This window comes from Equus przewalskii, chromosome 5 (assembly GCF_037783145.1).
Source record: "Equus przewalskii isolate Varuska chromosome 5, EquPr2, whole genome shotgun sequence".
Classification (NCBI taxonomy): domain Eukaryota; kingdom Metazoa; phylum Chordata; class Mammalia; order Perissodactyla; family Equidae; genus Equus; species Equus przewalskii.
In genome coordinates this window covers 17,397,967-17,414,057 of record NC_091835.1, presented here as the reverse complement: position 1 = coordinate 17,414,057, position 16,091 = coordinate 17,397,967, and the positions used below count along the sequence as shown (strand labels likewise).

General features: G+C 37.9%; 1 protein-coding gene across 50 annotated transcripts in view; it reads left to right on the top strand.

Annotated features, from left to right (window-relative positions):
- Window positions 1–16,091, top strand: part of TRIP12 (thyroid hormone receptor interactor 12) — a 141,165-nt gene that overhangs the window by 46,233 nt on the left and 78,841 nt on the right. For 19 of the 50 annotated variants that reach the window (XM_070620021.1, XM_070620014.1, XM_070620038.1 and 16 more), the window contains exon 3: window positions 11,352–12,154. In XM_070620021.1, the coding sequence (XP_070476122.1) occupies window positions 11,352–12,154 (803 nt within the window). Of the gene's footprint in view, window positions 1–10,402; window positions 10,529–11,351; window positions 12,155–16,091 lie in introns of all 50 variants that reach the window. The other 31 variants (XM_070620002.1, XM_070619994.1, XM_070620001.1 and 28 more) reach the window with 3 other exon arrangements.

Sequence of the window (16,091 nt, the reverse complement as noted above, 5' to 3'; positions counted from 1 at the left end):
TACAGAAAAGCACAAAAAGGAAATAAGTATCATTCAGAGATAAGTCTGTGTTAACATTTTGGTTTTTGTCTATCTTTAAAATACAATTTAGCATGTAGCTGATTACACTGTAAATACAGTTTTGAATCCTGCTTTTTCCCCTCAGCATCCTAACTTAAACATTTTCTCCTGTCATTATGATTTTTTATTAATTGTTTGCAAATGGTCATATGATTTGCTAAATCAATAGACAATATTTTCCTGATTACTTATTAGTTTTTGGATGGTTAGATGGTTGCAGTGAGAAAAGTTTTTGCTTACGCTTAAATGTTTGTATTTCAGATATCTCTTAAGGAGTGAAATTGCCTGGTCAAAAGGAGTTTTTTATGGTCAACTTGTTTCACGTAAATTTTTTTCCTCTGGTTTGCTTATCACTATCAGGAAAAATGCTTTTTCTCATCGTTTTATTAGTGTTATCTCCATTTTGCCTTTTCCTGCTAATTTGAAGAGGAAAGTTCACGTTAACCTTATTTTATTGGTGTTTCTGTAGTAATGAGGTTAAACATTGGAAAAATAGGTTTAAGGAGTGAGACGTGAGTGAGCATAGTTTTTGTAAATGTACTGATAAGTTTGCATATGTTGTTAATCTCCCTTTGCCGCTGTCCAGGAGAACCGACCTTGGAAAGCTGTGCAGCTGATATTAGCCTGTCTTCTTGTAGCAGGAACCCTCTTTTGTGGACTGACCTCGCTCAGTTCTTCAGTCATGCATTTTGAATGGTAGTTACTCTTTTCCAATGCGATCTTACTCTCCTCCTGGCTACTCATTGCCTGGCTTTTTGCCGGAGCTGGGAGATTCTGCCCATCTTTCTGAGCTCAGCGATGGGACTGGGGTGGTCACATGATCCAAACTGGGAACTTTTTCCTTTCTGGTAGCAAAGGGAACATGTGAATCTGAAGTTGCCGACTGCTCGTCTCCTACCTTATGGAAGAAGATGGACAATCAGAGAGAAGCAAATAGATAAAGAATATGTGTGTAATAAAGTTCTGACAAGTTTCAGTTTCTTAGGTTTTCAGAGCTATGTTGACTCTTGCCTTGGCTTAATTATTTAGCTGCTGTTTGACTTTGAAGATACGTATCGTTATTTTAATAAAGCCTCTTTTGCCTTTGGAGTTCAGAGTCCTCCCTTAGTGTACCTTAATACAAACTCAGTACAAGATTGTATTTAGTCACTTGTAGAACACCATGCTAGTAAGCACCATGCTAGATGGTAGTTACAAAAATGAGAGTAGAATAGCCTTTGTCACAGGCAGTTCCAACTCAGCAGGGGAAATGGGCACCTAGGTGATCCTTAGAGTCAGGTGAGAAACATTTCTAGAGATGACCCCATTGTTCCGAGCTCTGAAGGCTGAAGAAGCACTTGCAAAGCAGATGGTACACGTCAACTATCTTTGTCACTGCTTGATGTGTGGAGTCATTAGTTACTTCCAGAGTTGAGATTTTATTTCTGATTTTTTTGTGTCACTTGTTAACTTTGCTCGCAAGTAGTAGGTGTTCAAAAAGTAGTAATGTGGGGTAGAAATAAGGAGATTTACTGCCTTGGCATTTCTAGGCACAGAAATGCGACTTTCTTTTATGGAACTGGTCATGAAAAGATTGGAGTGAAAGAAGAGTTGAGATAGGGCATGGTTCAAATGGGCTATGTAACAGGGTGGATTAGGTTATACTATAGTAACAAATAGCTCCTAAATATTAGTTTATTATAACAGCCTAGCCACTAGAAAACTTATCCATCCTGAGTCAGCTACAGGCTCTGCTCCTTGTCAACACGTTCACGTATTCCGGTACCCTTACTGTGTGGCAAGAGAGTATGGTGAGTTGCCCTCTGGCTCTCCAGGGCTTCCCCAGAAGTGATTCATTTCCGGTCACATTCCCTTGAGCAGAGTGAGTTAACAGTAGTTCAGCAAGTACCATCCTAGCATGTGTCTGGAAAGAGGAGGAATAGAATCTTTGTAAACAGCACCTTGTAGCTCTCACATGCTGTTTAAACATGGTTTTTTATTGTTACTTCCAGGTCTACAACAGACCATTTGTTTCCCTAAATCCCACTTAGTGCAACATAGCCATGGGTATGACCATTCTTTTTTCCTGCTTAGTTAGCCAATATGGATGCCTTTTTTATATTCCTTATTTTGTGTTCCTTCTGTCTCTTTTTTTTTATCCTGACTTTTGCTCAGTCAGATGGAAGTTCAGACTTCATCATCTTTGGGAGGAGAAGAATGTTAAGGGTGGAGACATGGTGTGATGTGAAAATGACTTCACTGTTTCTTATGACTAAATTGAAACCACTTTTAAAAACCATTTATACTAGAGTTGGCCAGGTAACTTGTAACTTGCTCCTTTCGGTGTTGGTGGATCTTAACTGCTATAATTATGCACCTTGAGTTTTAGCTGCAGAGCCACGTGTGCACGCTCTTCCACTTTGAGTGCTGCTTTGGTAATACTGAGGCTAGTCGGTGCCGTCAGGCCTTGGGGCTGGTTGATAGTGGGAGGCAGGATTTACAGTGTCATGGTGAACAGTGGCATCCTTGCCTTGGTCTAAGGAGGAACAGAGGCTGCTTTTTTCTTGTTGGATTATACACATTGGATTCTTTCTTTCTTTCTTTGATTATTTTTTAAAATTTATTTTTCTTTTTCTCCCCAAAGTCCCCCAGTATATAGTTGTGTATACTAGGTGTAGGTCCTTCTACATGTTGGAGGCTGCCTCAGCATGGCCTGATGAGCCATGCTAGGTCCGCGCCCAGGATCCGAACCAGCAATACCCTGGGCCACATAAGCGGAGTGCGCAAACTTAACCACTCGGCCACAGGGCCGGCTCTTGGATTCTTAATAGTACCCCTTTATGTTCTTTTTGGACCACCAAAGTAATATCTTATATATTTTATAATTTTATTTGCACTATATATTTCTTGCTCTAATCAAGTGTGAAATTTTGTCCAAAAGTAACATCATAAGTATATTGGGAAGCTGTAAGGTGTCAGCTGCCATAGATTGTTTTATATCCTTAACGGAGGCTTCGCTCTGATTCTTCTGTCCCTCACTATTGAGAGAATCTGATGTTCCACACCACTTTTTTACAAGTGTGTTCTCTGTCTCAGAATGCTTTCCTAGAAGACTATCAGTGTGACTGAAAAAATGAATCTATGCAAATGCTTCTTCAATAACTGAATAGCAAGATTTAGCATCACATATGGAAGTCTGGGGCTTTTTTGTGCTACAGAAAGGAGAAGAAAGCAGGAGTTCTCCTTTGTAGAAGATTCAAAAGAAAACATGGTATTTTCTTTCGTTTTTCTCATATGCCATCTCCAAAACCTTAAGTCATTTGTTTTACCCTCTGTACAGTTAGGGACAGAAATACCAGCACAGATAGGATGAGTTAATACCTATAGATGCAGGCCTTTTACTTTGACCACTGAGCCCTTGGATGGAGCTGCGGGGTTTCAGATTTGGGGAGTCGGAATACCTGGGCTCAGTCTCACCTTTCCTGTCTGGAGGCTGTATGATTTTGGGCAAGCCTCATTGCCTACATCTTTAAAATGGAAATATACCTGCTGTGGGTTTCATTTGAGAATAAAATTGGAAAACGTATTTAAAGAATTAACATAATGCTTATCACATAATCAAACCTTTCAAAGTCTTTTTTCTGTGGTCATCTTAAGTTTTTACCCAGGTATAGATAAAAGCCAATGCAGTTCATGAAATACTCAGTACTGCATTGCTAATCTATCGCTAATCACTAGTTTACTTTTGCTTTTTAAAGATTTTATTTTTTTCCTTTTTTTCTCTCCAAAAGCCCCCGGTACATAGTTGTATATTTTCAGTTGTGGGTCCTTCCAGTTGTGACATGTGGGACATTGCCCCAGCATGGCTTGATGAGCGGTGCCATGTCCGCGCCCAGGATCCGAACCAGTGAAACCCTGGGCCGCTGAAGCGGAGCACGCGAACTTAACCACTCGGCCACGGGGCCAGCCCCAACTAGTTTACTTTTGATTATCTTGGTGTTTATAGTCCTTACACAACTATTTTATTTTTGAAATGTGGGGGCGAAAGTAAGTTGAGCTGTAAGGTTCCCTTCTGGGGACCTTTTTCCTCTGGCTTTCATTACATCCAGTCTGTCTGCTTTGCCTCTTCACACAGTGAGCGAAGCATTGTAGTTTACTCACCCCTCTTCAGTATACACGGATCATTCAACATACACAATTTTCCTTTTTCCTCACTGCTTCTGATCCTGTCAATCTCTTACTGCAAACTATTTTTAAGGACAAATCTAGATCCTTCCACAGACATTTAGGCCCTAGCGTGTCCTTTCATCCTTGTTCCCTACTGGATCTCTGTGTCCAGGGAAATTCATATCATTTGCCGGGTGCCATGTGGGTTTCATAATTTCCTGCCTCTACATTTGCCCATCCTCTGCCTTTGACGGGAATGCTCTTTTTCCTCAGCTTTTCATCCTTCAGGATGTGGTTTAAATGCTGTGTGTTCTCTAAAGCCTGTATTCTCCTGCTGGAAGTAACTTCTTCCTTTTTGGGGAACTTTTATAGCACCTTGTGGATTACCTTCTTCTATGAGACTCTGACCTCTTTAAGGATAGGGACTAGATGTGTATTATGCATATTTATCTGCCCCGTCGTGGCTTGCATATATTTGAGTTGATAAATCTAAAAAATCTGTTGAAGCAAGTAGCTTGATACAGTGGTTCTAAACTCTATAAGATCCTTTGATCCCACTCTGTAATGTGTATCGTATAATGTAAATATCTTTATTATGATGCCCTTTAGTATCTTGAAATGAATTAAGAAGTATATGAAATGCCTGCCTACACCGTTTAGAAATGGAAGTGTAATGTACAAGGCTATTTTACGTATCTTACAAAGGTAAAAATAAGTGAAAGGAAAACGGTTAACAAAACAACCTCAGTAGGTAAATACTTGGGTACATTGACACAAGATGACAGTGTGTTCAGATGCTTATATCTGTATTTGAGTTTAGTGAATGTGACAGCTACAACAGACTTAAATGCTATAAGCAGCGTTTTCATTGTAGACTTTTTCAAAATGATGCGTGACTCTTGGTAAAGCTGCAGAAAACAAATATAATCTTATGTTGATTCTCGTGCATTCCTGGAAAATCTAACATATATAATAAAGCTATGCAAAACAAATCTAAGCTGAGACATTATAAGCATATTTTCCACTTATGTTAAGGCCAGATTTCAAGGTTTTTTTTTTACAAGGTCTTCATATATTACCAATGCTATTTGAAACATAAGGATCATGGGACAGCTTTTCATTGTGTCTGACTGTTCTGTATATTGCATGGCATCATCTACCTCTAGTCCATACCTGCTAAATGCCAACAGCGCCTCTGTTCCCCAACATGTGTTTTCAAAGTGCTCCCCAGAGGAGGAACCACTGATGTTTAAAAACACTGCATTGTAAGATAAATAAGGAGTTCTTTACTCTGAATTAGAGTCATTTGGGCTAGCATTTTGCTATGACTAAACAAGAACGTTGATCAGACTAATCGGCTTCTGTTTTGTGATTGAAATAGAAAACAGTGCATTTTACAGAGAACATTAGTGAATTTTTTTGATGAAAGTGGTTTAAGTGAACTTTCCACCTTGATTGTTGAAAATCAATGGCTTATTTATAACATGCATTTTATAGCATTATAAGCAAAGCATTTAATTTTTGGAAGACAAAACTATAATGTTGTTGTATATATAAAAGGATAAAAATATGTGTACATCTATAAACACATACACAAACAAATTTGGAAATGTAATTAAGCCCCAAACTCTTTATATTTGGTAATAGCTATTTGTATTTGGGTTGTGAACATGTCTGGCTTAGAAATTAATTTCAAACAAAATTTAAGACGTGTAATATAGGGAATTAACTAGCTACTTGTAACTAGCCACTTTCTTCATTTTGCCTAACATTAAGATAAGAATGTGCTCTTTGCTTCAAGGTTTTGACCTCTTTCACATGTCCTCTGGACTAGGGATGGTTTTAAATTCGTTGGACTACCAAGGATTTTACTAAACAGCAGTAGAAGTAAATTAAAGTACCTGGAAGGGACAGTCACTATGATTTGCCCAAAAGTCAACAAGAGGCATTTGAGACTTGCCTTCAAGTTAGTCTTGAAAGCACATAGCCCAGAGTTGATTATAGTCTCTGGCAATGTGGGTTTCTTTAATGTGAATTGGCCCACGTATACTTAGTAAATAGGGAAATGATTTCAGTATAATGATGAAGTACTGTAGTGTTGGTTCACAGGCAGTTTTCCCTAAAATGGGGACAGATCTTTCAATTAAGGGGGAGGATTTGATAATTATGAAAGTCTTACCAAAAAAGTGAAAATTTTAGTGCCAGAAATAGCTAGTTCAGTGGCCACCACACTTTGCGCTGTGTTAAAGACTCTCAGGAAGTTCAAAACCATTTAAGAAAGAAAATGACAAAAAGGAGTCTCCTGCGGAACTATATTTTTAATTTTGTTGAAGCTGGTCTCAAAAGAAAATGTCTTTAAAGGAGAAAGTACAAAAGTAAGACTCCACAGAGTGAACTCTGATTATTGGTGCACATGTTAGTGGGGATTTAATCTTTCATTAAAATCGATGATGTGTTTGTTAGGACTTGTTACGAAATAACATTAGGTTTGAGTACTCTGTGCCCAATCTTATTTTCGTCACTGGCCCAGTTATTTTTAGTGGGTGATTTTGCAGGACGTGAGGTTTTTTTTCATGAACATTCAGAGGATGATGTAGAGGCTCCTTAACACCCACACCCACACCCACCCACACACCTACACCTGTCGTTGGTCTATAATTTACTGAGTGGGCTCATTCTGGTGCTGCTTAAAAAGAGTTTGTCCAGAATTTTACTGTTATTCTTGGCAAATTTGATTTATAGTGCATATAAGTTTTACTGGGTCTTAAAGAGATTATGCTTTTTACTAAGAACTAATATTGAGCATTGAGGTCTGATAAATGGGAGAGTTGGTAAAATGACCTAAAAAGAGGCATCAAGACTCACTTAGTGCTAACTACTGATATTCTAATTAGCTGTTCTAGATTGGGCATTATTATTCTATGGAGATTTATTTTACAGTATTCTGAGCGTTAATAATTTATAAATGAGCATAATAAATAGAGCCCCACTTTTAGAGGCCCCATATTCTTACTGTATGGTACCATCTGGTTGCCTCCTCTTGTGGTAAGCCAAGTGTTGGAAAACTGTGACCCATGGGCCAAATCCAGCCTCCTGCCTGTTTTTTTGGTTTATGTTGAGAAAGGTTGGCCCTGAGCTAACATCTGTTGCAATCTTCCTCTTTTTTTATTTTTCTCCCAAAGCCCCAGTACATAGTTGTATATCCTAATTGTAAGTCCTTCTAGTTCTTCTGTGTGGGACACTGCCACAGCATGTCTTGATGAGTGGTCCGTGTCCAGAAACCAAACTGGCGAACCCCGGGCCCCCAAAGTGAAGCATGGGAACTTAACCACTCCACCACTTGGTGGCCCCCCTTTGCCTGTTTTTGTAAATAAAAATTTGTTTGGAACACAGTCATGCCTGTTTGTTTTAATATTGTTTATACCTGCTTTAGTGACACGTAGTATCACCCATGAAGCTGAAAGTATTACTACCCTTTACAGAAAATGTCTTAAGACTGTGGTGAACAATAGGGTAGTAATGATCAGTACTTTAAAGATTTTTCAATATGTTTTTAACCAGTCCTCAGAATATCACACTTAAAAATAATTCTAGAAAAGGTAGAATCAGATCAGTGTGGCATTGTTGAATTTAAGACAGTTTTGTGAGCCTCAGTTTCTAAGATGATTGGATATTGTTTACCTTTTCTGTATTTGCTTGCTAGATTCTTTAGCTCATTGAAGGTGTTAATAAGGACATGAAAAATGCAGTAATAGATTTAGGAGGATATAAAATTACATGTGTTTTAAGACCAAAGAACAATTCATTTGGGTTAAAAAGAAGAGGACTGCTACCTCTATAGCAGGATCAACATTAGGTTGATATTGGTCAATTTCTGTTGACAGATTGAATCTTTAGAGTTTTTTTTGTTTTTGTTTTTAAATTTTTACTGGGAATAGACTTTTTTTTTAGGGTTGACATTTGAATATTTAATTGTTTGAACATTATCACAAAGTTGTCTAACTTTGAATGGGTAGTTTTGTTTTAAAATGATTTTTAACTTATCAAGGAATACAGCAAGGAATATTTTACTTTATTTTATCTTATTTTATTTTTGAGGAAGATTAGCCCTGAGCTAACTACTGCCAATCCTCCTCTTTTTGCTGAGGAAGACTGGCCCTGAGCTAACATCCATGCCCATTTTCCTCTACTTTATATGTGGGACGCCTACCACAGCATGGCTTTTGCCAAGTGGTGCCATGTCTGCACCTGGGATCCGAACCGGTGAACCCCAGGCGGCTGAGAAGCTGAACATGCAAACTTAACCGCTGTGCCACTGGGCCGGCCTGCAGCAAGGAATATTTTAAATTTTGCAAAGAAATGAAGTAGAAAGTGTGATTCAGTTAAAAAAATTAATCCATAGCAAACTTTACAAAAATAAGAATGTAGAGAACCTGAATAACATAATTTATAATAAATATTCTTCCATGCATATTAAATTGTATGCCCTTAAAACAGAAAATTATACCTTCTTTAAAAAAAAATAAACTATGGAATAATTTGAAAATTTACTCCGTCTCTCTTTTTTTTTTTTTTAAAAAGAACTCTCAGATCTTTTACTAGAAATGTAACAAAAACAAAAGCAATTTCTAGAAATTAAGTCTCTCTAGTAAGAAATTCATGGGATAAAGCTGGGTTTTAAAATTAAGCTAAAATGGATTAAGACTGCAGTAGAAGAATAGGAAAAATAAAAACTAAATCGTAGTGTATAAAAACCTTACATGGTTCAGCGTGACTACATCCAGAGAAAATATAATATATACCTTGAAAAATATATGTATATATTCATTACTAAAGTGAAGACTAAGACACTTGAAAGACTACCCTAAAGTTTTTAGTAGTTTATTCTAAGTCTTCAGAAAGTACTATGCTGTCATAGATCAGAACCTTAAAAATGAAAATGATGGTATGGATCCAAGAAATATTTGCTTTTATTGACAAGCTAATTTCCTATCTTCTTTCAAGAATCCAGTATTGAATTCTTCTGGAAAAAGAGAAGGAAAAATAAAGATACTGAGATGAGAAACTTTAGAGCATCTTTTTGAAGAGATGGTAGAACTTGTTTGATATGTTAAGAACTGTATGGCATCAATTAGAATTACCGTGTAGGACTTTCAAAGACTTAATTCTAAGTTCCTTTAAGATGGTGTTCAGAATGAAAGTCTTTACAAATTTTTTTAAACAAAGTGAAAAGCTTTGGTATTAATGAAACTGTTATTCTCATTAGAATATGCTTTTATGTTATTTACATGAAGGATCAACGGTCCCTGTGAATTACCTAAGTTGTATCTGTTACATTAATATCTCACTTCTAAACACCAGCTTCTCTGGGTATATATTAATGCATGCCTCCTTTTTATTGCCTATGTAAATCTCACTGTTAACTGTTGCCAGAGGTTAAATTGAAAACAATTTATATATGTTGCACAAACTTCCTCTCAGAACAATGCTGTCATAGGGATTTGATTTATTATAAATATAACCTAACCCATGTATCGATGATGCAGTCTTCTGAATGTGTTTGGAATATTTGGTGGTAAATTTTTTATCTCTTTCTTTAGGACTTAGTTTTTGGTGTACTTTCTATTGATTAGTGCTTTAAATTCTTGGCAAATACCACTCTATTGATTACATGTAAGTTTATTTACTATTTAGTGCTTCTAATGATTTTCTGTGTAAAATCAGCTTCACAGTTGATTTCATCTGCTACATTTACTGTGCTAACCTGAATTATAATGTGTAAATTGGGGATCAGTATCATTGTAGGGATCACAAATTGCCTTTTAAACTGTTACAGTCACATTGTCAATTAAAAGTAGTTTTTAGATCTAAAGTCTGGATTTGCTTTTTGTAAAAATTTAGCATATTTAAGTGTCTACAGTAAAAATGCTGACAATTCATTATTGCTTAAGCAACCATAGTATTGCTGTGCAGTTATGACAACTGGTAATAAAAAAAATCTTGGGTACTAAGGGGGTTGGTTCTAAGAGGCAATTTCTATAATAGAATAATAATTATAGAAATAGTTGGAAAAAGGGTAGGGTCAATAACGAAGGATTGAGAGACTTTTTTTTTAAATGAAAAAGTATTTCACTTTCAGTATTGTATTTGCATCTCATTTTCCTGATAGATTTCTGTTTTGATTTTCTGCTGACAGGTCACATTTAGGGCAGGCAAAACATAAGGGATATAGCCCTCCTGAGAGTAGAAAATCTAATTCTAAGGCACCCAAAGTGCAGTCTAATACTACTTCTGAACTGTCAAGGGGACACCTTTCTAAAAGGTAAATCTTCACATTGCTTGTACAATTTCAAGGCGGAATTATTTGCATTTGAATCATTGCATAATATTAAAACTTGCAAGGTTATCCCAGAATGTTTTGATATGTGTTTTCATTCTCTGAGTGTAACTTTTAGGATTAGTGGTTTATCACCTTTATAGTGATGTCAATGCCATATGCCCGAGACAGTGCATTGTTTTCCTTGCTTAGAGAGCTGTGAGAGTCTTCTTTTGCTTAACAAACCATCTGAAATGCCATTTTACTATTTCCTTTAGTTTTTTGTTGTCAGAACCATAGGGGTCAGTGATTTCATAAGATCTAATTGGTGGGAGTCTTTGGAAAAGAATGTAACTGTGAAGATTTGCTAATGATACCATATAAAAATTTCTTACCTTCATTTTGAAAGTGCATTTGTTGATATTTGTTTATTTTAGGCTTTGATAAAGAAGTTGTGTTTGTGAACAGAGAGCATCAATATTCTAGTTTCAACTGGTTCTGAACTGTTAAGCATTCTTTTTCTTGTAATCTTAATTCTTGTTTTGTGATTAGGAGTGTTAGTGTCAGTAATCCTTGGGCTAAAGAATTACCATGATCTTCTAATATTTTACCATCCACAGTCATACCTCCTGTTTTTTTTTTTTTTCCAATCTTGAACCATTTGAAAACTTGTGTTTATGTAGTTCTAGACTTAATCAGGAAAGTTTTTGCACTTTTTTTTTAAAAAAACACTTATTTCCACAGATTTGAGAAGTTAGTAAATAAGTATTGTACGACAGGTTTCATGATGGCGTGCTGATATTAACTCTCTTTTTATCTAACCTCTTAGAAGCTGCAGTTCGTCATCTGCTGTCAGAGTTCCACAGCCACAGGATCCAGACAGAGCCAATACTTCAGAAAGGCAGAGAACGGGGCAGGTGCCTAAGAAAGACAATTCTCAAGGAGTGAAACGCAGCGCTAGTCCAGACTACAACAGGACCAATTCTCCTAGCTCTGCAAAAAAACCAAAAGCACTTCAGCATACTGAATCTCCCTCAGAAACGACTAAGCCACATAGTAAGTCAAAGAAGAGACCTTTAGACCAGGAGCAACAACTGAAATCTGCACAATCGCCATCAACAAGCAAGGCTCATACCAGAAGGAGTGGGGCCACTGGTAGTTCACGGAGTCAGAAAAGAAAGAGGACAGAGAGTTCCTGTATAAAGAGTGGTTCTGTGTCTGAATCCACTGGTGCCGAAGAGAGATCTGCAAAACCTACCAAGCTGGCTTCAAAATCAGCCGCCTCAGCCAAAGCTGGGTGTAGCACCATCACTGATTCTTCTGCTGCTGCCTCGACTTCCTCCTCGTCTTCTGCTGTAGCCTCGGCCTCCTCTACTGTACCAACAGGTGCCAGGGTGAAACAAGGAAAAGACCAGAACAAGGCCAGGCATTCCCGTTCGGCGTCCAGTCCCAGTCCCAGAAGAAGTAGCAGGGAAAAGGAACAGAGTAAAACTGGTGGCTCTTCAAAATTTGATTGGGCTGCCCGTTTCAGCCCTAAAGTTAGCCTTCCTAAAACAAAACTGTCTCTTCCAGGGTCTTCTAAGTCAGAGACATCAAAACCTGGACCTTCTGGATTACAGGCCAAATTAGCAAGTAAGTTTACAGAAAGATGTTTTTTTTTTTTTAAATTAAAATTTCTCTGGGTTTGTCAGAAGTGATTATGCTTTCAAGGTAGTCAGGTTGTTTGGTTTTTTTCCCCAGTCTGAGGTAGTCTTACTGTACTTGTATTTGTACGTAATAGTACATAATAATTGAGCCCACATTTAGTTTTTTGAAGGCAGTTATGGAATGCTGCCTTCTTCTTGCTATAATCATCTGCCACCTGATGTTTCAGTTAACAACAGACTGCATTCCCACGGTGGTCCCATAAGATTAGTACCATATAGCCTAGGTGTAGTAGGCTATGCCATCTTTGTTTACGAAAGTACCCTCTGTGATGTTCACACAATGACAAAATTGCTTAGCGAGGTGTTTCTCAGAAGGTATCCTGTCATTAAGCGATGCATTAGTGTATTAGTAAACCATCATGTTTTAGTGCCTGTATCTTTCTTTATCCCCGCAGCATCTGCTAAAGTTGTTTCCTAATGTCGAGGTGGGACATCACGTTGAGCTTCCTTCTATAACCAGATACAGAGTTGTTCTAGTTACAGGTTACTCTTGACCAGGGTCAGAGATCAGACGTTCTTTTTTTTGTGCATTTGTGATGTATGGAAACACTGAGTTAAGTTATTAGAATAAATGTACCCTGGTATGTTTATATTAAACCTTATTCACATATAATATTTTATAGCCTTTAAGGAGCTTAGTCTAAAGAAGAATACCTCTTGTGTTGCACCCACTGGGCTTTGGGTCCCAGGTAAATGGGAAAGAGTGCTGCCGTCTTGAAGCTTACAATGGAGTAGAAATGTTTGAGAATAATACATTCAGGCAAAGAAACAAACTAGGTGAGAGAAAGGATCTCGAGGCACTTTTCTTCCTCTCTGTTCCAAAAAACTTCTTCAGGAAGCCAAGTGTTCAGTCTCATTCGAGCTGATTAGAACTAGTGAGGACCCTCTTCAGTTATGTGATTGGTGTACTGCTAGTGTTCTCTGTTTTTCTCCTTTTTTCTATTTTGAGAAACCTAAAAAGTACAAATGCCCAGCATATTACAACACTTAACTACAATTCTTTAGGCATTTAATTTTTGTAGTATCTAACCAGGATGCTTGTTTTTTGACTATCTTTTCTCCTTTTGTTCCCTCATAGAACATTTCAGATCCACTTTTTTTTTTTTTTTTAAACATTGGCACCTGAGCTAACAACTGTTGCCAGTCTTTTTTTTTTCCCTGCTTTTTCTCCCCCAATTCCCTCAGTACATAGTTGCATATTTTAGTTGTGGGTCCTTCTAGTTGTGGCATGTGGGACGCCATCTCAGCATGGCCTGATGAGTGATGCCATGTCCACACCCAGGATCTGAACCAGCAAAACCCTAGGCTGCCCACGCGGAGCACGCAAACTTAAACACTCGGCCACAGGGCCGGCCCCCAGATCCATGTTTTGATAGGGCTAGAACTTTTTCTTTGTTATTGAAAGATTTCCTATAATATCTACTAGTATTGTCAAAGCTTAGCTAATGTTGAATCCCCTTAACCTAATACTGAATCAGAGCTAACTGTTAGCTCTGTTTGGTTCAGCCCTACAATCTATAACTACTTTGATTTCCTTCAGTATTAGCTAAACTTTGACAAGAATGCCGGTGGACACTAGATAAAATCTTAAGTTTAATCTGTATCATAGGGTTATTGTTAAGGTAATGTCTTTTACTCTTAGATTGTAGAATTTTGTTCTATTTGATATTTTAAATATGTAGTACATTTGTATAAAATCTTTTGAATTTGAAGGTACAGTTACTGGATTAAGATTGGTGTCTTTAAGTCAAAATGAAATAAAGGGCCAGGTTGAAAATGGACAGCCAATTGTCCATTGGTCCTGCTAAGGTTTTCTTCATCATTGGAGTTACATACCATCGCTTTTGTACCTCTTCCTCTCTGCTTTTAAGTGAAGTAGAAGCAAGTGTGCATCTGTGTGTGTGTCATTATAGTAGCTGTGTGATCTGCACAGCCAGCAGGCCAGGTTGAGTTTATAGCACATTCCATGGGACTCACTCCTCCCTTTTCTGCCTTCCAGTCTACCTCACTTGAAGAGGTCATCTCTTATTTCTAGGAGGGTCCAGGGCCAGGTGAGAGAAGGTTGTTCTTCACTGTCGTGTCCTGGACTCTTTTCGGAGACCAGCTTTGTTTTCTTACTAAGTCTGTTAATGTGATCTTTTTGTGTGTGAGGAAGATTGGCCCTAAGATAACACCTGTTGCCAATCTTCTTCTGTTTTGCTTGAGGAAGACTGTGGCTGAACTAACATCTGTGCCCATCTTCCTTTATTTTGTACATGGGACGCCACCACAGCATGGCTTGACGAGTAGTGTGTAGGTCCATACCAGGGATCTGAACCTGCAAACCCCAGGCGGTTGCTGAAGCAGAGTGGTGCACTTAACCACTCTGTCACCAGACCAGCTCCTTAACATGATTTTTTAAAAGAAAACCCGACCCTACCCAGTGACTCGTCAGTGGTTTCTTTGGTTGTGAGCTTGCTGTCAGTCAGGAAGCACTGGGAGTTCTAATGCTGCCTCTGTGCCATAATAAAACCAGTGCAGATGTTCTATTAAACTCGCTCTGCACATGGTCACAAACTGACTTAGTAGTTATTTATTAGTAGTAATCACAAACGCACTTCATAGTTATTTTCCTTCCTTTCACAAAATGTGTGTGTGTGTTTCATGGTCACATTAATTGCTTTTCCATTTTCACTGCCACTACCCTAGTTCTACACTCTAATTATAGCCTGGGCTGTTGAAACAAGAGAAGGGAACCAGTGTTTGCTTAGCATCTAGTAAGTGCCAGGTACTTGACATATGTAATCCCATTTAATTTATAAGAAAAAAGAGTGCTTTCTGATAGTTATTAAGGAAGTTTATTCCAAAGAGGTGAAATAACTTGCCTGAGTAACATATTTCATAAGTGGCAGAGGCAGAGTGGAGTGAAGATTCGAAGATGGGGTATGCCTGACTTTGAGGATGTTGCTTTCTTCGCTGTGGCACTTATTTTTCACCTGTATTACCTCTCTGTGTTTTACTGTTGCAGCTTATTGGATCATTAGACATTAAGACCCAGAGAAGATGAAATTTTGTTTGATCTTTGTTGGTAGTGATTCAGCTTTAGGTATGAATAGTCTTGGAACCCAGGGATTCACTGCATATTTGCTTCTTTTCAAATAGTAAAACATTGCAGAACAAAACAATAGCAGACATTTAATGTGCTTACAAGTGCCTGACAACTTGTAAATAGTTTACATGGATCATCTCATTTACTCCTCTCAGCCCTGTGTCACAGGGACTATTATTCCCATGTTACAGGTAAGGAAACGCAGGATCATTGGTCAAGTTACTTGTCCGAGATCACAGAACTAATAACTAAGAGAGCCAAGAGTCAAACTCTAGCCATCTGATTCCAGAAATCAGTGGGGAGACTGGATGCATGGAATTCAGTAGATTGGGTGAGCTAAATCCAGGAAGGGTTCTTGAAGGCAGGCAGGGCGGGGTGGATTTTAGGCATGATTAAATGTGTCGCTTCAGGAAAGAGTTTACGGCAGAAGCAATACTGCAAGAGATTTGGCAGTATTTGGTAATTTTATTTAAGAATATAGGGGCAAAATGAGGTATCTTATGGGAATCTTTGGGTTTCAGCTAATGATATTTTGGGGAGAGAGAGCTCTTATTAGAGAGCTGAAAAGCCTAGATTTGAATCCTAGTTCTGCCATGTATCAGCTGGTGACTGGGAAAGTTTTTAACCTTTTCGTTGAAAATAGGCATAGTAACTATTTGAGAAGTGAATGATTATGTGCTCAGTGCGTAGGATGCATCACAATATTTAGGAGGCACAACAGAAGTTGAGTATCTTAAGACAGAATACATATTCAGAGCAGCATTTTGAGAATGAT